Source organism: Mirounga angustirostris, unplaced genomic scaffold (assembly GCF_029215605.1).
Source record: "Mirounga angustirostris isolate CCGP_5_RB_7025 unplaced genomic scaffold, mMirAng1.0.hap1 SCAF_1, whole genome shotgun sequence".
Lineage (NCBI taxonomy): Eukaryota > Metazoa > Chordata > Mammalia > Carnivora > Phocidae > Mirounga > Mirounga angustirostris.
This window is the reverse complement of record NW_026991709.1, coordinates 46195016-46218656: the sequence shown is the minus strand read 5'-3', so window position 1 is coordinate 46218656 and position 23641 is coordinate 46195016. Positions and strand designations below refer to the sequence as shown.

Below are 23641 nucleotides of genomic sequence, written 5' to 3'. Positions count from 1 at the left end.
TCCTTTCCTTCTTCTTTTGGAACACCAAATGATATGCATGTTGATTTTTGTTATTATCCCCCAGATCCCTGAGACTCTGTTAATTTCTTTTGGTTTATTTTCTTTCTGTTGTTCAGATTAGATGAACAACCTGCCAATCTACTGTTTAGCCTTCAAATTCACTGATGCTATCCTCTATCATCTTCACTCTACTATCGAACCCATTCAGTGAGTTTTTATTTCTGTTATTGGATTTTTCAGCTTCACAGTTTTCACTTGATTTTTTAAAATAATTTCTATTTCTTAGCTAATATTTGAAACTATTATTTCATTTGTTGCAAGAGAATTTGTAATTAATTGCTGGAGCATTTTAATGAAATTTCTTTATAATCTTTGTCAGATAATTTCAACATTGGGTTCATCTTTGTTTTGGTGTCAGTTGACTGTCATTTTTCATTCAAGTTGTGATTTTCTGAGTTCTTGATATGGTGGGTGATTTTTTATTATATTCTTAACATTTTTCTCTGTTGTTAAGGGACACTGGATATTATTTAAATCTTTTATTTTTCCAAGCAGTTTAGATTTATCACAGGAGGTTTGGTCTACTTTGTGGGCTGTTGTTCCAAAGGTAGTTTTATTTTTAGAGACTTTGTGGTTTTAGTTTAGTCTATTTGGTTTACCTGGTGATGCTGGGGCATCTGTTATTCCTCCTAGTATTGCCTTAGGGAAGAGAAGGGTGTCCTATGGTGACCTGCTGAGCATCTCTCAGTGAAGAAGGGCTGATACCTCTTGGTTGTCTGATATCTCTGGGCAGGGATAGGAGATTCTGGTGTCTGAGGCAATGAACTTTCCAGATTCAGCTGTCTCTTTTACCAGTTTCACTTCATATCTACTGTGGAAAGGAGACTCAGGCTCTTCAAGGAGGGAGAATACTTCCACAGGCTACTTATTTTAGGTTGGGTTCCCTGATAGAGCCTGACGCAGGATTTGATCTCACCACCCTGAGATCATGACCCGAGCCAAAACCAAGAGTCAGACCACTGGCTGGCTAAGGAGTCTGGCTCACCTGATATTGTCAGGGAGACTTATGTTCAATCTGTGGAAGGGAAAAGCCTGCCTCTGCTGCCTTCTTTTGCTAGGTTAGGTATCTGGAAACACTGGGCCTGGGTAACCTCCCTCTGTTGGGTGGAGGTATGCAAGACTTCTTGTCATTGTGCAGATCAACCAGTCCTGGGCCCCGACGCTAGCTCATCTTCTTCTGTCTATCTTTTAGAGTTCTCTTTTCTTTGTGCTTTATACCATTTCCAAGGTTTATAGTTGTATTTGCCAGAGAGAAGCAGGGAAAAATGGCTTTACCTCATCTATAAGTGTACCTTTTAAATCCTCACTCTAGGTAAATTTTCTTCTATTCATTTATTCCTTCACTTATTCATTGAACATCTACTATGGGTTTAGCACCATTAAAGTTATTGGCAATGATAAAGAAGTACAAGATTTCTGTCCCCATTGAGTTTAAGATAAATCTCATCCTATCCTTAGATAGATAATCTAATAGTTCTATGATTATCACCTTTGCCACATCTATTTTTTCTTCTTTGTATCTCTTGTGCTTTCATTTATTATTTTCCTTTCTTAGTACTTTGTGATGTATATTTTAAATTATAAAGCCTAATTTTCAGTGGTAGCTCACTTATTTTCAATTTCTCTAATTTTTAAGTTTGTTTTGTTCCAAAAACTCATCACATGTATGTGCTGTAATTTATGTTCTTAATAAGATTAAGATTTTGATTAGATTTTTTTTCTGTTTCTGCCATTAGTTATGCTTCCACTCTTTCCTGATGCCAGCATCTTCCCATAAATAATCAAGTTCCCTTAAATAGCTCTATTACCTGCTTTTATCAAGAGGTATGAGTGAGATAGTAAATGATGCCATAAGGAGTTTTTCTCTTCGTAACTGGTGATGATAAATTTGGCAAATTGAAACTTATCTGTTAAGGAATTTCAGAGGAAGCCCTTTTCTATTTAGGAGAAGGTAGGAATGGCTTGCAATTTCTTTCTGGGGCAGTGACATTAAGGAAATAGCTTTGCTTTTCCCAGAGTTGCATGTAGCAAGCCACATTTCCCCCCATACCAATAGAATTACTTTAATGGCTAGTCAGATACCCTATATGATTCCCTTCCCACAATACATAGAATTGGTGGGGCTTTTGTTTTTGTTTTAAGTAAGCTCAATGCCCAACATGGGGCTTGAACTTAACAACCCTGGGTCAAGAGTCGCATGCTCTACCAACTGAGCCAGCCAGGTGCCCCCTTTTTTTTTTTGATTTTGCAGAGAATCAAACCTCTTTCCAAGATACTGGATTTGCAGTTACACCCCATACATACACCTCATTCATCAGGATATAAGATCTGATATATGTTTGCATTCTCCTCAGGCATGATCATCCTAGTGGCTATATCCTTCAACAGGGAATTGTCAGGAGGGGTTCCATTTAGCTAAGTGCCTTGCCAACTGGTGGAAAGAGAGAGGAAAGAACTAGAGCATCTGTAGATGATGGCTGAATTCACATTGGAGTGTACAGTTACTAGCAGGAAAAAAATGAACATTACAATAAGGGTGAGAAAATGGAGTGTGAGTGCTTATACAGACAGGGCTTAGAGCATTTATGTTTAGAGCATGGAAGGAAGAGAGACTTGGCAAATGACTTACAAGCATGGGGGTTAGTGACATGAAAAGAGGTGGAAAAATAGATATAAAGCTTTACCTTGAATTATGATTAGAAACTCAATCTCACTCTAGAATTTTCTCGAGAGACAGTAATATATATTTAATCTTTAAAAAATCATGTTTAAATGTTGCATTAAAATTTCTCTGAATATAACACTTGGTTAAAATAAGATCACCCATGTAGATTAGAAAAGAGGCCATAAACTAAAGGGTAAAATCATAGATTTTGGAGGCAGGTAGTACTTGTTTAAAAAACCTGGCTTGATCAATTATTTGCTGGATAAATAGGAGCATATTTATCCTCTCTAGGCCAATTTTCTTATCTGTTAAATGAGGATAGTACTTCTTATCTAAGGATAGGATGAGATTTATCTTAAAATAAATTCTGAAGTCCTAAATATACCTTAAAAAGACTTCCATATCATGGCCACTCCTTACAACCTTTTATTCACACACATCAGATCAAGGAAACCAGGACTCATTTTAGTTCCTTGAATATACTACAGTCTTTCTTTTGGTTTGTGATCTTCCCAGAGGCTGTTTCCATTGATTATAAATTACTTCTCTTATCTCTCTCTTCCTGCATAACTCTCTTCATCCTTCAGGTTTCAGCTTAAACATAATTTTCTCTGTCTTCCTGTCCCTTAGCCTAATTCTCTTTTTGTTCTCCCAGAGTGCCCTGTTTCTTTATTATAACATTCAAAACATTTTCTTATGATTATATGCTTGTTTTTTGTTTCGGTTCTGTCTTCACCACTGGTTAGGGATTAAATCTTGACATTATAGCTTCAATATTTGGCAGAGTATTCATCACATAGTAAGTACTTAATAAATATTTGTTGAATGCATAAATTAATGAGCAATTGAAATAAAGTATGTGTCCAATGAATAGTATCATTCATTATAGGATCCTCTCAACTACATAATTTATTATGAGTATATTAGTTTAAAGATGGCTGTAAAAAAAAAGAAAATGCTAGAGTTCCCTTAATCTCCATATATCCTTTGTTGCAGACTTCCAATTCCACAAAGTAAAATAAAAAGCACAGTATTTTTTTCATTTAACACAGGTAATAACCCACATATCATGTAGGAAGTGAGCAGCCCTTTTGCTAAAATTTATTACATGTGTCATATCAACAGTAAGACAACAGTATTTTCTAAAAGACTTAAAAGAAAACCTAGCAGTTACTTCTAAAAACCATGAAATTGATAATGTGGCGAGAAAAGCACTGCTTGTCATATTTGAAATCCCAGAAGTCAATCAGATTTGTTGTTACCATATAATTTTTCCTTCACAATCTTTCCTGTCTACAGAGCCCACGCATGTGAAAGAAAATAATTCTCTTTTGTAAGAGTGCACAAAATAACCATACAAAATTCTTCTGTTTCCCACAAACCAGAACTAAGGTAGCTAAGTCACATTTATCAGACTACTGGGTAAGTTGCCAGGAGTCAAAGTACTTTCCAACTACTTAGCTCAAAGGACAAGTTCAAGAGCCCACCAGATTCTCTTTAGATGTAGGAAAAATAATAGATGAAGACAATTCCTGTCAAGGTTACTTTTGTTCCAGCTCATCACTCTCACTGCTGAATTAGAAAAGAGATTGAACAGCTCCTTAGAAATCTAGTGTGAAGAACATTATTCTTTCAGGACCATTAATCTTTGAATAATGTTCTGGCCATAAAGATGGATCTGGACATGTCAGACAAATTAAAATTAAGAGAATGTTGCTTAAATAAAAAGAACAAGGGCCTGGATATATTGTGAATTGGAAAATATCTTATGCAAGCAAGGTATTTCATCTTTCTTGCAGACAGGGGAATTGGGAAATGTTTCTAAATTGGGTGGTAAGAACCCATGAACTACAGATTCTATGTAACCAGGCTCTGACATCCAGATGATTCAAAAGCTTATTTCAGTGAGACTATTTAAATCTCAGACTCACAAGTATCTTTTATAGTTATTGTTTGCTTTCCGTCTTTTCCACTGTCTTGTAGGTTCCGTGAGGTCATGAGACTGCCCATTTGCCACTGTAGCCCTTTTCAGGCCCATGTCTAATGTGAAACTCTAGTGTCCTCATTTTGTCTTTGGCAGGCTGACCAGAAGTCCAGGCACTAGTGCTCATCTCACACTCTCATTTAGAAATCATTTTTGAAATCCACAGTGATTACAAAAGAAAGCTTTAAGTCTTCCCATTAAATTAAAGCACTGACTATCCCCCCAAATGGAGGGCATGCAATGTCCTTTAGCGGAGACACAAACCACATGTCCGTACTGTTTCCAATCTCTTATAGTGAAGGGATCGCAACCAGGCTTTTTTAAAAACTGAGTATGATTTATGAAATATCCTTCTTTGGACTCTCTCTTTAGATTTTAATGTTAATAGAGGTGAATGTTACTTTAAAATACCATGTTCTTCAGACAATGTCAGATGCTGGAGACAATATTGGAATATAGTAGGAACCGTCCTGTACAGGTAGATTGCATGTAGACCACTCTAGTGAGCAGAACTCAGTTAAAACAAATATAAGTTCACCACATAGCCCAGAAATTCCACATTTAGATATTTACCCCACAAAAATCTCAGGCATTGTTTGTGGCATTGAGATGTTACAGCCAAACTTGGTGTCTGCCACTGGGCATGTGGGTTAGTGCACACTAGGGAATATATGCAATGAGAGAAGTATACAGAGGAACATGAATAGATTTTTTAAAATTAATATATATTTTTTTAAGATTTTATTTATTTACTTGACAGAGATAGAGAGAGACAGCGAGAGAGGAAACACAAGCAGGGGGGAGTGGGAGAGGGAGAAGCAGGCTTCCCGCCAAGCAAGGAGCCTGATGTGGGGCTCGATCCCAGCACCCTGGGATCATGACCTGAGCCGAAGGCAGACGCTTAACAACTGAGCCACCCAGGTGCCCTTAAAATTAATATTGAGTGAAGAATATTGAAACATGATATTCAAGATATCATGCATTTGCGTAATTGCATGCACATACATAGAATCAGTCAAAATAGCTATTCTAAGAATGCAACTAAATAAGGAATAAATCAAAAACATGTTAGGATGGGAGCCCATGGAAGGGCAAGAGTAGTAGAAGTGGGAAGTTGTGATAAACGGGAATTAAAAAAAGTGAGAAATGAAATGGTTCTTGCTATAACCAATGGAGATAATATACTATTGCTATAGTTCTTGCTATGGTTCTTGCTATAACCAATGGAGATAATATACTATGATGAAATAGAATGAACTTGACCTGAATTCCTCTCTCCACCTGAACAATACATGCACTCACACACACACACACACACACACACACACACACACACACACACACACACACACACACCACATAATCCATGCGTGCAGGAATTCTGATAATTTCTCAAGACTCTTAGCTTCCTAAAGACAGATGTAAGAGTCAGAAGCCTTTGTGGAAACTATAGGCATCTAAAGGGGGTGGGTGAAGAAGGTAGCTCAAGAAAAGTTCATAACTAAAAGTTGCTTAAAATCTATTTTCTAAACTTGGCCTATTCACTTCTCTCTTAAAATCCATAAGTCTCTATTTTCTCATCTACAAAAATGGGCATATTAATACTTATTCCATGGGTAGGTATTAATGAGATAACGTATTTATGAAGACCTTATCATAGGGTTTGGCACATAACAGGCATTTAAATAATATGAATTTTATTTCTTCCTTTTCTTTCCAACCTTCCTTCTCCCTTTTTTCTGTTTTATTTTCCTATTTAAAATGAAAAGCTGACCTATGAATTTTTTAAATTGGAATACTAATGATCAACTTTTGAATACTCCTATATTGCCACTGTGCTTCATATATAGTATTTCATAAATGAGATATCCTGAGAATCCTGCAATTTGATACTAATATTATCTTTTTCTAGTTAAGAGGACTGAGTCTCAGAAAGGTTAAGAAACTTAGACAAAGCTTAAACAGACATTATCTAGAAGAATTCAACGATACTTCCTTATCCTTACAGAGAAGCCAAAGTGTTTGAGCTCGTAATTCTTTTGAGTTATAATCCTCAAACTTCAGCTACTCTGTGTATGGCCAAAAGAGTGGTATTAAATGGATAGGGTGCAACATTGAATTTTTTTCCTGCTTTTGAGTGGGCCAAAAGTGGCCACAAACTGAAAAAGGCATGGGATAAGAGAGAAAGGGAAGAAAGGAACTCACTTTTGTATAATTGTGTAAAATATAGACTCAGTTGTGAAAAATTTATGAGGCAGTTTTGAATATATTTGTACTCTTTCATGGGTTTAGACTGTATAATCTCTGAGAATAATTACTCTTGGAAGCCATGCTAACATGTCTTAATATCTACTCATTGGCCAATTACAGGAGGGAACAGATTGTCTGAAACCAACACTGGTGGACAGATCTCAAAGAGAACTGCCAGAAGCGTTCCTGCTTTACCTGAGCTGAGATGCGGAACATCTTTCAGCAAGTCTCTTTTCCTTCATTTCATTCTTTGGAAACTGGAGTGTGACAGCCATTATTGTCTAGTGGTATCTCTCCAATGATTGCTTTAGAGCTATAGTTCTCAAACCTGGTTGCACATTGGAATCACAGGGAGCTTTAAAAAATCCTAATGTTTGGGTTCCACCTTACAAATATTCTGATTCAGTGGTCTGAATATCAGAATTTTAGAAGCTCTTCAGATAATTCTAACGTGAGTTCATTCTATTTCTTCATAGTATATTATCTCCATTGGTTATAGCAAGAACCATTTCATTTCTCACTTTACTTTTTTTAATTCCCATTTATCACCAGTTTGAAGACCACTGTCTGAAGCCTGTTGTGCCTCTAGAGCCTTGTCTAAGGGCACTATGGAAGAAGAGAAAGGATAGTGTATTAAATTGCATCTTGCTCAACATGGTTCTCTCCAGGTAAGAAGAAATAAATAGCCTTTCAAGTGGAGGATGCCCAACAGTTCTAGTTACTAACCTGCAATAGAGAGAGGGACAATGGTCCTGGATCAGAGATAGAAGCAATTTTGAGAAGCACAGAGACTGAGGAGCAAAATTCAAGAAAAGATAAGTCAGGAACCGCTTTCAAATAAGTAAAACTAAAATTTCTGCTTTCTTCAATACATATTAGATAAAAACTGAGGTTATAGTGGCAAAATCAGAATTCATCTTAAAATCTGGGCTCATTCCACTGTATCACAATCTTTTTCCATTACTCATGTCCCAAATCTCAAATATATGTGTTTCAAGCCCAATGGTCAAGCAGATATATTCATTTCCTTGTACTCTCTGAGGTTTTTACTGCCTCTAAGCTCATTTAACACTCTTATTTAATGCCTCCCACCTCCATTCCATTCATCAAGGTCTGGATCAAACCCAATCTTCCTTCTTTTCCCAAATATCCTAGTCTACGTACCTCCCTCTCATTCTAGAAATCATGTTATACTTCTAGTTGGAATCACATAGACAATTGTTACCTAATGTCTGCATGTGCATAAATTTTTATAATTAGATTTTAAGTTTCATGTGTATAGACATCATGTTTTACTTCTTTTGTGATTCTTATACCTTGGCACAGTGCCAGACACATAGATCATACTCCTAAAATATATGATCAAGTGATGGATTACAAATATTAATAATCCTCAATGTTTTCAAGGAAAGAAAATAAAAAGCAAGTGAGACATTCCAAGGAGGAAATATGATAAATAATTATCATGTTAAACTTGATAAATGGATCTTTTTATTGGGAGTGGCATCCTTCCAGTACACCTGTGCTCAAGAAATGTGTAATCAGATTATAAGCACAAGACACCAGCCACAATTTAACATTTAGACACGACATCATTTTTTCCTATGATTCAGTAAGACTATTTGACCATTCAACAATCTAAGACTGTTTATTCCAGAGTTGTTTTTTAACTTTGTTTAACCATCTCCTTGACCTTCTTTAAAATCTGCAGCTTTGATACATTCTCTTCTTTACTGGGAGTTCTAACTCTAAATATCCCACTGCAAATCTGGAGTTTGAAAGAGAACTTCTGGGGCACTGAGATAATTTTTCCCTCCTTTCCAAGAGCAAGTTTCTTCCTCCATATTTTCCCAAATGCCACAGCCAATTATGACCTGAATACCTCAATGAATTCCAAAGAAAAATGGCACTTTGTTTGACTGACCTCATTGTTGGGTCTGTCTTGCAAAAGGGCTACTTGAACATTTGTTTTTCTCCTTTTGAGAAAATTCTACCATTAGACCATTTAAAATAATTTGTTATTACCCCAAGTCTTTCTTAACTATAATTTCAAAAAGGTTTTTTTTTTTTTGTTTGGTTTGTGTGTGTGTGTGTGTGTGTGTAATACAACCTTCCTACGTTTCTTTGGTCCCTTTCTTTTTATTCAGGTGAACTGAGAAAAGTGGCTTCATTAAGACAATGAAAGGCACTGTGGATTCAAGACTCATACCTATTCTTTGAAGGATCAATGAAAGGTTGGCCACAGTTCACCTATGTGGGAATTTGAGGTTTTGATTACAGAACATTGGTCATCAATTCTGGTGTCCATCCAAATGACCTATGGACCTCTTTCAAAAATCTCTGTGTCTGGCCCATCCTCTTGAGATGAACTTAAGAAAACCCTGCACACCATCAGGTAACAATTTTGTCTTTATAAGAAAACAGATGAGTTCAATAAACTGTGACCATTGTTTTTAACTAAGTCAGATCTCTGTACCCCCTTTGCTGAAAATAAACTACATGTTATGAGAGAACATGTAGTTCCATCTCTGTTTAGAATTATGAGTCCTCATTGTTTTAGGTTTCTGTTAGATAATACGGAAAAATAAGGCTCTCAGAGTAAAGAATGAGGTAAGAAGATTATGGTAATTTCAAATTCTGACTACATATACAAACATATAGACCTCTCCAACAGAAGAACAATTTTTCAATTTCCCATTGTTCTTCCTCTACTAATGGAATTCACTTGTCAGCTGAGAGCAAAACTACTCTGTGCACTTGTTGTAAGGGAGACCAGATCTGTTTATTGTCCAGAACTATAGTCACTTGTATCAGGAGGCTGGAAAAGTTTTGAGTATAATTTGTTTAATTACTTAATATCTTATTTCATAGAAAAAAAAGGGAGCAAAACCATTTGGTTTATGTTCTTTGATGTCCTGAAACCTGTGTTTCAATGAGATTAAAAAATTGATAATAACCCAAAGAAGGGCTACAACAGTGTCTTACAGTAGGGTTCCAATATTTATCTAATACATTATGAAATGGTCACCACAATGAGTCTAGTTACTGTCTGCCACCATAAAAACTAGTTCCACTATTATTAACTATATTCCCTATGCTGTACATTATATCCTTGTATCTTATTTATTTTCTAACTGGAAGATTGTACCTCTTAATCATCTTCACCTATTTTGCCCATCCCCCACCCACTCCCCTCTAGCAACCACTAGTTTATTCTCTGTATCTTTGAATCCGTTTCCATTTTCTTTTGTTTGTTCATTTTTTTTAGAGTCTACATATAAGTGAAATATAAAATTTTTGTCTCCCTATATGACTTGTTTCACTTAACATGATATTAAGTTCATCCATGTTGTTGCAAATGGCAAGATTCATTCTTTTTTATGACTGAGTAATATTCCATTGTGTATATGTACCACATCTTTATCCATTCATCTATTGATGTACATTTAGGCTGTTTATGTATCTTGACTATTATAAATAATGCTACATTCAACATATGAGTACATGTCTTTTCAAATTAGTGTTTTCATTTTCTTCAGATAAATACCTAGAAATGGAATTTTTGGATTGTATGGTAGTTCTACTTTTAACTTTTTGAGGAACCTCCATCCTGTTTTCCATAGTGGCTATACCAATTTACATTACTACCAACCATGCATAAGGGTTCCCTTTTCTCCACATCCTCACCATTTATTATTTCTTGTCTTTTTGATAATTGTCATTCTGACAGATGTGAGGTGATATTAGATTGTGGTTTTGATTTGCATTTCCCTGATGATTAGTGATGTTGGGCATCTTTTTATTAATGTGTTGGCCATCTGCATGCCTTCTTTGGGAAAATGTCTATTCAGATCCACTGCCCATTTAAAAAAAAAGATTTTATTTATTTATTTGAGAGAGAGAGAAAAGGAAATCATGAGCGGCAGGGAGGTGCAGAGGGAGAGGGAGAAGCAGACACCCCTCTGAGCAGGGAGCCTGATGTGGGGCTCAATCCCAGGACCCTGAAATCATGACCTGAACAGAAGGCAGATACTTAACCAACTGAGCCACCCAGGATCCCCCACTGCCCATTTTTAAATCAGATTTTTTATTATATTGAGTTTAATGAGTTCATATATTTTACATGTTAACCCCTTATTGGATATATCATTTGTGAATATTTTCTTTCATTCATTAGGCTGTGTTTTCATCTTGTTGATGGTTTTCTTCACTGTGCAAAAACTATATAGTTTGATGTAGTCCTATTTATTTTTACATTTGTTGTCCTTGCCTGAGAGACAGATCCAAAAAATACGACTAAGACTGATGTTAAAGATCTTACTGTCCATGTTTTCTTCTAAGAGTTTTATGGTTTCAGGTCTTACTTTTAAGTCTTTAATCCATTTTGAGTATATTTTTGTATATGGTGTAAGACAGTAATCCAGTTTCATTCTTTTGTATGTAGCTTTCCAGTCCCCCAACACCATTTACTAAAGACACAATCTTTTCCCTATTATGTATCCTTGCTTCCTTTGTTGTAGATTAATTGATCATGTAAGAATGAGTTTATTTCTGAGATCTCTATTCCGTTCTATTGATCTATGTGTCTGTTTTTTTGCCAGTACCATATCATTTTTGTTTTTGCTTTTATTTAAATTCAAGTTAGTTAACAGATAGTGTATTATTAGTTTCAGGGTAGAGTTCAGTGATTCATCAGTTGCATATAACACCCAGTGCTCATTCCATCAAGTGCCCCCCCTTTTTTTTAAGATTTTATGTATTTATTTATTTGAGAGAGAGAGAAAAAAAAAAAACAGCATGAGAGGGGAGAGGTTCAGAGGGAGAAGCAGGCTCCTCGCCAAGCTAGGAGCCCAACGTGGGACTCAATCCCAGGAGTCCAGAATCATGACCTGAGCCGAAGGCAGTTGCTTAACCAACTGAGCCACCCATGTGCCCCTCAAGTGCCCTTCTTAATGCCCTTCTCCCATTTACTGCATCTCCCCAACCACTTCCCTTCTAGCAACCTTCAATTTGTTTCCTATAGTTAAGAGTCTCTTATGGTTTGCCTCTCTCTCTGTTTTAATCTTATTTTATTTTTTCTTCCCTTCCTATATATTCCTCTGTTTTGTTTTTTAAATTCCACATATGAGTGAAATCATATGGTATTTGTCTTTCTCTGACTGACTTATCTTGCTTAGCATAATATACTCAAGTTCCATCCATGTTGTTGCAAATGTCAAGATTTCATTCTTTTTGATGGCTGAGTAATATTCCATTACACACACACACACACACACACACACCCTTTCTTTATATATTCATCTATCAGTGGACATCTGAGCTCTTTCCATATTTTGGCAATTGTGGACATTGCTGCTATAAACATTGGGGTGCATGTGCCCCTTCAAATCACTATTTTTGTGTTCTTTGGATAAATACCTAGTAGTGCAGTTGCTGGGTCATTGGGTAGTTCTATTTTTAACTTTGTGAGAAACCTCCATACTGTTTTCCAGAGTGACTGTGCCAATTTGCACTCCCAGCAACAATGTAAAAATGTGAGACAGGAATCCATCGAAATCCTATAGGAGAACACAGGCAGCAACCTCTTTGACCTTGGCTGCAACAACTTCTTGCTAGCCAGTACCGTATTGTTTTGATTACTATAGCTTTGTAGTATAGTTTGAAATCTGGGAAGATGATACCTCCAGCTTTGTTCTTTTTTCTCAAGATTTCTTTGGCTATTTAGGGTCTTTTGTGGTTCCATACACATTTTAGGATTATTTGTTCTAGTTCTGTGAAAAATTCCATTGGTATTTTGTTGGTGATTGCATTGAATCTATAGATTGATTTGGGTAGTATGGACATTTTAACAATATTAATTCTTCTAATTCATGAGTATATCTTTCAGTTTATCTATGTCATTGTCAATATCTTTCATCAATGTTTTAGTTTTCAGAGTACAGTTCTTTTACCTCCTTGTTAAATTTACTCCTAGGTATTATGTTCCTGGGATTATTTTCATAATTTCTCTTTCTGATAGTTTGTTTAGTGTCTACAAATGCAACAGATTTCTGTATATTAATTTTGTATCTGCAACTTTACTGATTTCATTTATTACTTCTAATAGTTTTTTGGGTAGAGGTTTTAGGGTTTTCCACATATAGAATCTTGTCATCTGTGAATAATGACAGCTTTACTTCTTCCTTTTAAATTTGGATGCTCTTTATTTCTTCATGCTTAATTGTTCTGACTGTGGCTTCCAATACTATGTTTAAACATGACAAGAGTGAGCACCTTGTTTTGTTCGTGATTTTAGAGGAAAAGCTTTAAACTTTTTACCTTTGAGTATGATTTTGGTAGTGGGTTTTTCATATATGGCTTTTATTACATTGAGGTACTTTCCCTCTATATCCACTTTGTTGAGAATTTTTATCATAATGGTATGTTGAGTTTGTCAAATGCATTTTCTACATCTATTGACATGATTATATGATATTTATTCTCCATTTTGTTAATATAGTGTATCATATTGATTGTTTTGTGGATATTGAACCATCATTACATTCCTAAAATAAATCCCACTTGATCACAGTATATGATTCTTTTAATGTATTGTTGCTATTGTATTGGTTTGCTAATATTTTGTTGATGATTTTTATATCTATGTTCGCCAGGGATATTGGCCTATAATTTTCTTTTTTTATAGTGTCTTTGTCTGATTTTATTATACAGGTACTCCTGGCCTTGCAGAATGAGGTTGGGAAGATTCTTTCCTCTTAAATTTTTTGAAATAGTTTTAGAAAGCTAGGTATTAACTCTTTAAATGTTTGGTAGAATTTAGCTGTGAAGCTGTCTGGTCCTGAACTTTTGTTTTGGGGGAGTTTTTGGCTTACTGATTCAATTTCATTAATAGTAATGTCTCTTCATATTTTCCATTTCTTCTTTGGTATATTCCAATTCTTGGTATGTTTTATATTCCTAGGAATTTATCCATTTCTTCTTTGTTGTCCAATTTGTTGGGTTATAATTTTTTGCAGTAGTCTTCTATGACCCTTTGTATTTCTTTTTTTTTTTTTTTAAGATTTCATTTATGTATTTGACAGAGAGAGACACAGTGAGAGAGGGAACACAAGCAGTGGGAGAGGGAGAAGCAGGCCTCCCGGAGAGCAGGGAGCCTGATGTGGGGCTTGATCCCAGGACCCTGGGATCACGACCTTAGCCGAAGGCAGACCCTTAACGACTGAGCCACCCAGGTGCCCTGACCCTTTGTAATTCTGTGGTATTGGTTGTAACTTCTTCTCTTTCATTTCTTATTTTATTTGTTTGGGCCCTCTGTCTTTCTTTCTTGATAAGTGTGGCTAAAGAGTTATCAACTGTGTTTATCTTTTCAAAGACCCAGCTCTTAGTTTCATTAATCTTTTTTATTGTCTTTGTAGTGTCTATTTCATTTATTTCCACTCTGGTCTTTATTTCCTTTCTTCTACTAACTTTAGGATTTGTTTGTTCTTTTTCTAGTTTCTTTAGGTATAAAGTTAGATTGTTTATTTGAGAATTTTCTTGTTCCTTGAAGTCAGCCTATATTGCTATAAACTTCCCTCTTGGAGATGCTTTTACTGAGTCCATGGATTTTGGAACATTGGGTTTTCATTTTCATTTGTCTCTATATATTTTTGGGTTTCCTCTTTGATTTCTTTATCCACCATTGGTTGTTTAGTTGCATGTTCACATGTTTGTGTTTTTTCCAATTTTCTTCTTGTAAATGATTTCTAGTTTTATAGTATTGTGGTTGGAAAAAATGCTTGATATGATTTCAGTCTTTTTAAAATTATTGAGACTTGTTTTGTGATCTAACATGTGCTCTGTCCTGGAGAATGTTCCATGTGCAGTTGAGAAGAATGTGTATTCTGCTGTTTTTGAATAGAATGTTCTCTTCTTCTAGTAAGTCCATCTGGTCTAATGTGTCCTTCAAAGCCACTGTTTCCTTCTTAATTTTTCTGTCTGGATGATCGCTCCATTGATGTAAGTGAGGTTTTAAAGTCCCCTACTATTATTGCATTACTGTTATTTTCTTTGTTTGCATCTGTTAATATTTGCTTTATATATTCAGGTACTCCTTTGTTGGGTGCATGAATATTTGCAAATGTTATATCTTCTTGTTGAATTGATTCCTTTATCATTATGTAATCCCTTCTTTTTTCTCTTGGTAAAGCCTTTGTTTTAATGTCTATTTTGTCTGATATTAGTATTACTATATCAGCTTTCTTTTCACATCCATTTGCATGGAATATCTTCTTCTATCCCTTCACTCTCTGTGTGGGTCTTCAGCTCTCAAGTGAGTCTCTTGTAGGCAGCATATATATAGATGGATCCTTTATTTTGTCCATCAGGGTGTCTGAATTTTAAAAGCTCCACAGGTGATGTAGATTATGTCTGAAAGGTTAAAACCTCTGGCTAGAATGATTTGATGAGTTTATAAAAATGTATGCTGTTTTATGTTCTTGTCAAGAGCTGCATGGTGATGGAGCATACAGGGAGAATAGCATTCCTTCATTTCACAATTGTTTTTGAGTTCCTCTTATTGCAGGCATTCTCTTTACTGCTGGATATGTAATAGTGTTATTAGCACTCCCAGCCCTCATCCTCCAGGGACCTCTAGTCTAGTATCTTTTTCTTGGGCGGTATTAGAAAAAAGATGTATAAATTTCTAGTTACTCTTTAAGTCTGGGCATTGCTGTTTAGTAATAAGTCATTGAACCTATGGAACCTTAGTTTCCTCATCAGTGAAGCAGGATAATAAGAGCTTTACAGCATTGTTATAAATATTGAGCATGATCATGCATAAATATGCATATATATTTGTACAAGGTATTATTTTTATTGACTCCCACCTGGATTCAGTTTTTTTTCCTTCTTTCATTTTTTAAAATCTTTTCCATTTGGTCAGACTTCTTAGCAATTACAACTCCATCCTTGACTCACCATGCAGACTACAGCAAAGGTGTTAATATTTGGACCCAGTTTCTTTATCTCGCTAAGGACTCCAGGAATGTTATACGAGTACATTTTAAAGTGAAAACAAGGTTTTATTTAGATAGCATGGAATTTGACATCAGTAGGATTCTATCATGAATCTATCATTTTGATCCCAGAAACTTACTTTTGGCTTAGTCAAAGTTTAGAAACTTTCTCTTGGGTGTATACTTTGTTCAATTCAGGGTTAGCCAGTTTGCCAGCTTCCCATCTTGTACAAGTCACTCAACCCATATACATGGTCTTCTTAGCTTTTTGCTGCAGAGCTCCCAGGAAGATAAGGAAGACATTATAATGCTATTTTGTTATGAGTGTTATTTGTTACAAATCCAAAAGGAATACAAATCTGGAGTTAAGAATAACCAGGGTAAGAGAGAAGATAAAAATAGCAATTTTGTCATGCTAATCTTCATTTAAGATCTCATTCATTGTATCTCTTCTATAGCAATTGGCACTTTCTCACTCGTGTAAGTTATGCATTATACTAACTTCTTATTACTACTATAACAAATAACCACAAATTAATAACTTAAAACAACACACATTTTCTAGCTTATAGTTCTGGAGGTCAGAAATCTGGTATGGCTCTCACTTGGCTAAGATCAAGTTGTGGACAGGACTATATTTCTTTCTGGAGGTCCTAGGGGAGAATTCATTTCCTTGCCTCTTCCAGATTCTCAAGGCCACTCATATTCTTTGGCTTATGGCCCCTTTTACCTTCAAAACCAACAACATAAATCATTTACGTCTCCTTCCAACTATAGATGGAAAAGTGTCTCTTATTTTGAGGAATCATGTGATTAGTTCAAGCCCATTCAGATAATCCAGGATAATCTCTCTCATCACAAGATCCTTAATCTTAATCACAAATGCTAAGTCCCTTTTGCCATGTAGGGAAACATATTGACAGGTTCTAGAGATTAAGGAATGGGCATCTTTGGGTGGCTATTAATCTGCCTATCACATGTATGTCTGTCTCATTTCTTCTACTCAATCATAAGCTTTTAGGACCCAAAATGTGTGTCTGATCTTTGTTGTATTCTCCACAGTATGTACCCAACTGTATTTCATACAACAAAGGGTTCAACCAGCATTTGTTGACTGATCCAGTAGAACTCAAAAAATTTAAAAGATTTATTGGAGCAAATAGTAAACTTGTGGAGTTTTAAGAATTCTTATAAGAATGGTTATTTAAATATATCCACACCTACTGGAAAATTCATGAACACTTAAATAATTTTGTAAGCAGTAGATTACTAAAATTATTTTTTTTTATTTTTAGTGCATATACATAACTACAGTCTATTACATGTTCCAGGATGCTCTGATGGTGTCAATTTCCAGCTGGATTCCTGTCTATCAGTAGAGCTTATGCCTGAGTGTTTTGCTGTGATGATAAGCACAAGTCAACAATTAGAAATCAGGTGCCACAGCAAAGACTCAGTATTGCCTATCAAATATCAGTCATAGAAGGGTCAAGGGGAACTTAAACATTATAGAGCTGGCTTGGGTTCTTGCCCTGGGCAATTAACTTGCTGATAATTTGAAATGTTCATCTCTTGTAGAATTGAATGTGATGTGTTGCTAGACTCCCCAAAGGAGTAGCTTTTAAGAAATGTGTCTTGTATGATTTGTATCACATAGAGTTCTGCAAGTTGTGCAAAGTAGCCACAGACTCTGGAATCTATAACTGGCAAGAGAAATAAATATTTCCGTATTGCATTTAGCAATTGTTATGTATTAAGGCAATTTTGTTTAAAAATTATTAAGGGCTTTGTAGCACTAAGGCTCTGTTAAATAACACAGAAAGGATTAGATTTGGGGGGTGGGGTAGACTGGGGGATATTGGATATGCAAGCACAGATGGTCTTAATCGACTCATGAACACACCAGAGCCAAATAGGAAATATATGTTTTGTGTGGTTACATATGTTGTAAAGAAAATTGCCCCTGGTTCATTCCTGTAAGAAAGTATGAGGAGGGAAGAGAAGGGGAGAGAACAAGATCATGTGGGGAAAGATGAAGCAGACACAAGACCAGCATATGTAGCAGATGTCTGGCAAAGAGAGGAGCAAAGAGAGGGTGGTGAGGAAGGAGAGCCAAATTCCTTCCTTGGAATGTGAGTAACCGATGAGGGGAGGGATCTCTGTGCCAAGGATCAAGGTCACTGAGTGGGTATCTGTTCTATAGATAGTTGCCTTGGGATCTAGGTGTAACTCTCCAACCACACTGCCTGGTTTAGTGTACAGACTGTCTTCCTATGAGGAATTTGTGCAGAGTTGCTTCTAATCCACCTATTCCTTCCTTTGCCACAAAGACCTCAGACACCTGGGAAGGGTGTGAGCAATCTCAGTTATTCTGAACTCTGTTCCAAGCCCTTTATAGACCTTACCTCATATAATCCTCACAAGAACATTAAGTGGTAGTTTGCAGAGTGGTGCCAAATTTTACAGATTAGGAAACCTAAGCTCAAGGAGGTAAATAACTTGCCCAGGGTCATACAGCTAGTTGATATTGGTACAGGATTTGTCAGCAGGCAGTCTGGCTTCAAAGTGCCCAATTTTAACCCTTCACTGCCTTCATCAACACTCTGTGGTCTTACCTCTTTAAACTAATGAACCCCTTAAGAGGGTAATTGCAGATTTCATCTTCATAGTCCTCATAGAATTTGTCAGAACATCAATCTACAAAATAGGTGCTTCATTTCATAGTAAATGAATTATTCACTTAGGGTTCTAATACACTTGTCAGAAACTGGAACAAGCCTGATTTCTTATATCCTTCTTAACAGAGATGTGTTGTGAGAAGGAATGGAACTAGTCTCAGCAACTCCAGAGCCAAACTGACAGAGACCTAGGGAACTAATCGGAATGCAACAGTATTTTTAATAATCTCTAGCTCTGGTGATACATGGCCACCCTAATGATATTCTGTCATGTTCATGGTTCAGTTTCCCCTCTGCTTTGTTCTCTACATATTTTTTTGCTGTCTTCAGGCTTCTATGCCTTGGTGTATCTTCTACTTTATTTCATTTATTTCTCAAATCCTTTCCCACTGCTGACTCTGATTTTGTACATCTCCCATTGAGATTCCAAGTGAGAGCTTTGATGGGATCAGTCATTCCACCATTTTGTTGAATAAAGTTCTTCAGCTGAACCACCTCTTGGCCCATGTCTATCTATAGATGACTATCTCTGGAAGGGGCAGCCAGAGTTGGGAGAGGGGTGAGGACCACAGGATACAGCAATCTATGGATGGAGAACCACCCTAAAAGGAGCCATGGGCTTGGCAGCTCCTCAGAAGGGTATTTGGTTTTTCTCATAGAGTCATATTCATGAAAATGGGCAAAGTTATAGCCACAAAAGTTTGAAAATCTAAGAAAATGTGGTGTCCCCAGTGTACATAATAAAACAATAAGGTAGATTAAGAACAAGTTTGCAAACAGTGCTCTGGGTCTTAAACTTTAAAATTGTGCCAAACATGCTTGGAAGGTGTTGAGATGAAACAGATGATTTAACCTTCAGGACTCATTGGTGGAATCTGTCAACAAACCTAAAAACATAGCAAAAAATAAAAACTAAAAGCCTATAACATACCATAGTACAGTTATTCCAGTTGCCAAGGGAATATATATATATATATATTTTAATCACAATCCTAGTGATAAACATGGTATTCAGTTCTTGGCACAATATAAATCAAACTCATTTAAGAAGCTTAGAAAGTTATGGAAACAGTTACAAAGAGCATTCTTTTTCGTCACAATCTTAAATTTGTAATCCCCTGTTCCCTTTTAGAATGCCATATGGAAAAGAAACAACATTTTAAATGGGTTTCTGAAGAACTGCAGTTGACATGAATACCAAAAAACTTCATAAAACCACTAAATATTTGGCTAGTGTGGAGTCTACTCGAGGTTTTAAAAAGTCTGAAGACAAATTGTTATGTTAAGAGAAAAAGTGTTCAGACCATGGCTGACCTATCACCTGACCAATAACTTTCCCCACTGAGCATTTAAATCACCCAGGCTTTAGAACTACAGACTTCCCTAATTAAGCAGCTTTTCCCCCAGTGGTTTGGAATGGGTCAGTGTATTGCTTTGGCTTCCCTGGCAGGAGCATGCACAATGTCTGGTCTGGTCAGCCATCCAAACCGCTTTCCCATACATCAAGGATCCAAGATAATTTCACCAGACACTCTAAAGTGCAATTGCAATTTGCCAATTTCCATCTCACGTATCTTCCTAGAAAACAGAGATCTACACACAGCCCATGATATTTTTGCACATGTACTGAGATATAGATCTCAGTCTCAGAAATCTGGGACTGAATATGCTGCTAGCTATAGTAGTAAATGAAGCATCTTTCATATTTGGTGTTGGTGCACAATTACAAAGTGAATAATAAAGAAAAAGAGGGTTTATATTTGGGATTACAGTTTGAATTGTTTTGAAAGGGATTCTAGATGTAAGAATATAGTGAATTCAGAATCAGAGGGCAATATGGCATTGCAGTAATAGGGGTATAATGGACTTTTCTGAAGCCATAAGTCCTTATAGAATTTTCAGGTAAAACATCTTTACATTTAAATTCCAAGTCAGCAGTTTCAGGAAAATTGTCTGTGTCAAAAGAAAATATCTCAACAGTGGGTTCATATTTTGATTTCCTTGGACTTTGCAGTGGTGGAATTCTGCTATTCTCCTTATGCTGGCCAGGGCTGACAAATACTTGTTACAGAATTTCAGATGGTAACAAGGCCAGTCTGGTTTATTCATAACAAGTGCTGTGAGAGTTGAAGACATGCCACTTCAACTGAATAGAGAAAAATGGGGAATCTTTCTGAACATCAGTGGAGAAATCTGTAAATACTTAGCTGCTCTTCAATCTAAGGTCACATGTGTACCTTTGACTTCATCCTACTTTTTATGAAAAGCATTGTTTGTCTTTTGAGCATGGAGGGAACAAGCTTCCCCTCAGCTTCTCTCCCTTTCAAAAGAGCCAGATCAATATCTGCTGGTCACTCTTATCCTCTAACTTCATGGGGGCTGCTGAATTGAGCTTCCCTTATGCTCCCATGTCCACTGATGAAAGCTCAGGCTCAGCAGCTGGTCAGAGAACAGAAAGGTCAAGGCCAATGTTAGATCCTACCTGTATTTAGCATTTTAAGTCCCAGCCTTGTCCCACATGGGTCATTGCCTCCTCAGTCTCTGAGGGGCTTGTAAGTACCAGGCTTTCTTGGCCTGCTATGTATCTGACAGTTCTAGCACTGTCATCTTTTGGAATCTAGTTATATTTCATCCAGCTAAGAATTTCTGTGGTATGAGAAGACTGCCTATAAGCTGAAACTAGTAGCTAATAAATTATAGGGCTCCACTAGTGTTTGTGGAGGAGTACATGAAGTTTATGTGATATCTATTACTTTTGTAAGTCTAGAGAGGAATAGAGCTTTTCTTGTCATTTAAGTCAGTAGCCTTGGATAATCATGTATAGCATAAAGAATATACCAGTGAATATGGCAAAATACAGTGAGGAGGATAGCTGGGCATTGGGGTGGGGATGTTTGGAAGGATAGGAATGGATAAAAAGTTTGCAGAAATAATTTTACCCTATTTCATGGCTATTTGTGTTCTCCCAGTCAATCCTTCATCTTGAACTGATAAAAGAGCCCCAGAGTGAAGGGGAGCAGTGGGAGATTGGTGAATCCCTCTCCATTCTGCACTCTTCCTGACTGTGTGACAATGTGTTCTGGAGATATAAGTACATGTGTATGCACATCTCTAACAGCTACCAAGGCAGAGTACTGTAATTCATCTTATTCTGTATTTCAAAGCTAGATTACTTGTCAAAACTTCTTTTTAGCTCTATCAACCCATGATTTCATAGTTCTTTGTGCCTCCAGTGCTCCTTTTGTTTTGTTCATTTGTATTCCTCATAGTATCCTGGTGATCAGTACTATTATTTCTGTCTGGCAGATGAAAGTTAGGCTTAGGGAAACCATATGACTTGGGCAATTCACCCCAATAAACAAAGATAGAAACATGAAGCAAGCTTAGTTTTAGAACATGTCCAATTCTATAAATTACTAGAACCCAGAATAGCCTCCGCTTCTCAGTTCCTACTTTTTGTTTCATTTGCATTCATTCAAGATCTGTCTTCTGTTATGTGGGTCCACTGGCCTGTTGTTATTCTGAAGTGGAATCTTAAGCCTTGCTGTTCTCTCTGAGCTTAGCAAAGTGTCTCTGGGGAGTATTTTAAAAGAATAAAGTATGGCCTATCATGTAATTGATGCTGAGGAAAAGACACAGGACTCAGAGCCAAGAGTTCCCGGCCATGCATAAACTTCATGACCTGGATGAAGCCTGTTGGAGCCTAAGCTTCTCCATCCATATTCTCTGCCTGACCCAACCTCACAGGAATGTTATGTGGCTAAATGAAAGGAAGTTATCTTGACCTACTTGGATTTGGTGATCTCTATGTTCTCTTCCAATTCTGAGATGCTATAGCTTTTTACTGTGGGTGGAGAAGTTGAAAAAGGGAGTCCAGAAGAGATTTTTAGATGATCTATGATTTTTACTTCTACTAGTAGACAAGTGATGACAGTTCTTCAGCTCTTATCTCATCCTCATCAATAATAGTCATTCAAATGTAGGAATTTTATCCATGGGGGTGTTAATTGGGATAAAAATCAATGGTCTTCTCAGTCCACCTACCAATGCTGTAGTTTCTGTGAATGATCTGTGCTTCAGTTGAGGATTTGAAGCAGAATTTTGGACAATTCCACACCTTCTACAGGGAAAATCCTGTTGCTCTGTTTCTTAGTGTTAATTTACTCCTTTCTTTTCTTTTATTCTCTCTCCTAGTGAACTTTCTTTGTTCTTTCCTGTTCATATAGCTCATTAGAGCTCTTTCCATTTGAGTTCAGCTCACCTATAAGATCCACTGTCTAAAGATCACTGACCTCTTAGTCTAAATTCTTATCAAATGGCATCTAGATAACTTAAGTCTTTGGCTACTTCTCCCTCTTGGGATATGGGTCCATTCTGGTTGGAATTAGCTGTAGGAGAAAGACAGCATGGGCAGAGAGCATAAGCGTGGGCTTCCACTCAGGGTCCACAGACAGTGCAAGCAATAACAGGCAAGTGTACTTAGGTTTGCAGTCTATAATAAAAGAGATCTTCCACCAAGCTCAATACCTAGTTTTGGTTATAGATGATAAAACTTTTACTTTGAACACATGCTGTTTTTGGAGTCAGGATGTCTTTGTTCGTGATCTTGGCTCTGCCTCTTATAAACTACGTGAATTTCTTATTACTTAACAGTTTTGCCATCTGTAAAAGGGAGAGAGAGTAATAGTATCTGTTCACTTCACAGAACTGTGTGAAGAAAATATGTAAAAAATATTTATGTTTGTGAATTTAGACAATGTCATGCATTTTTATATATTTTTTCCACTTTTATTGAGACATAATTGACATACAACACCACTTTAGTTTTAAGTGTACAGTATAATGATTTGATATATATATATTATGAAATGATTACCACAATAAGTTTCATTAACATCCATCACTTCAAACAGTTACAGTTTTTCTTCTTGTGATAAGAAGTTTTAAGGTTTACTTTCTTAACAACCTTCAAATACATAATACAGTATCGTGAACTATAGTTACCACA

General features: G+C 36.4%; 1 protein-coding gene across 5 annotated transcripts in view; it reads left to right on the top strand.

Moving 5' to 3' along the window:
- The window catches only part of DCBLD2 (discoidin, CUB and LCCL domain containing 2), an 803840-nt gene that overhangs the window by 285088 nt on the left and 495111 nt on the right, over positions 1–23641 (top strand). For 4 of the 5 annotated variants that reach the window (XM_064587077.1, XM_064586291.1, XM_064586683.1 and 1 more), the window contains 3 exons: positions 7080–7410; positions 7512–7627; positions 9107–9354. In XM_064587077.1, coding sequence (XP_064443147.1) covers positions 9279–9354 — 76 coding nt within the window. In that variant the 5' untranslated portion in view covers positions 7080–7410; positions 7512–7627; positions 9107–9278. The remainder of the gene's footprint in view (positions 1–7079; positions 7411–7511; positions 7628–9106; positions 9355–23641) is intronic. The other variant, XM_064587435.1, reaches the window with a different exon arrangement.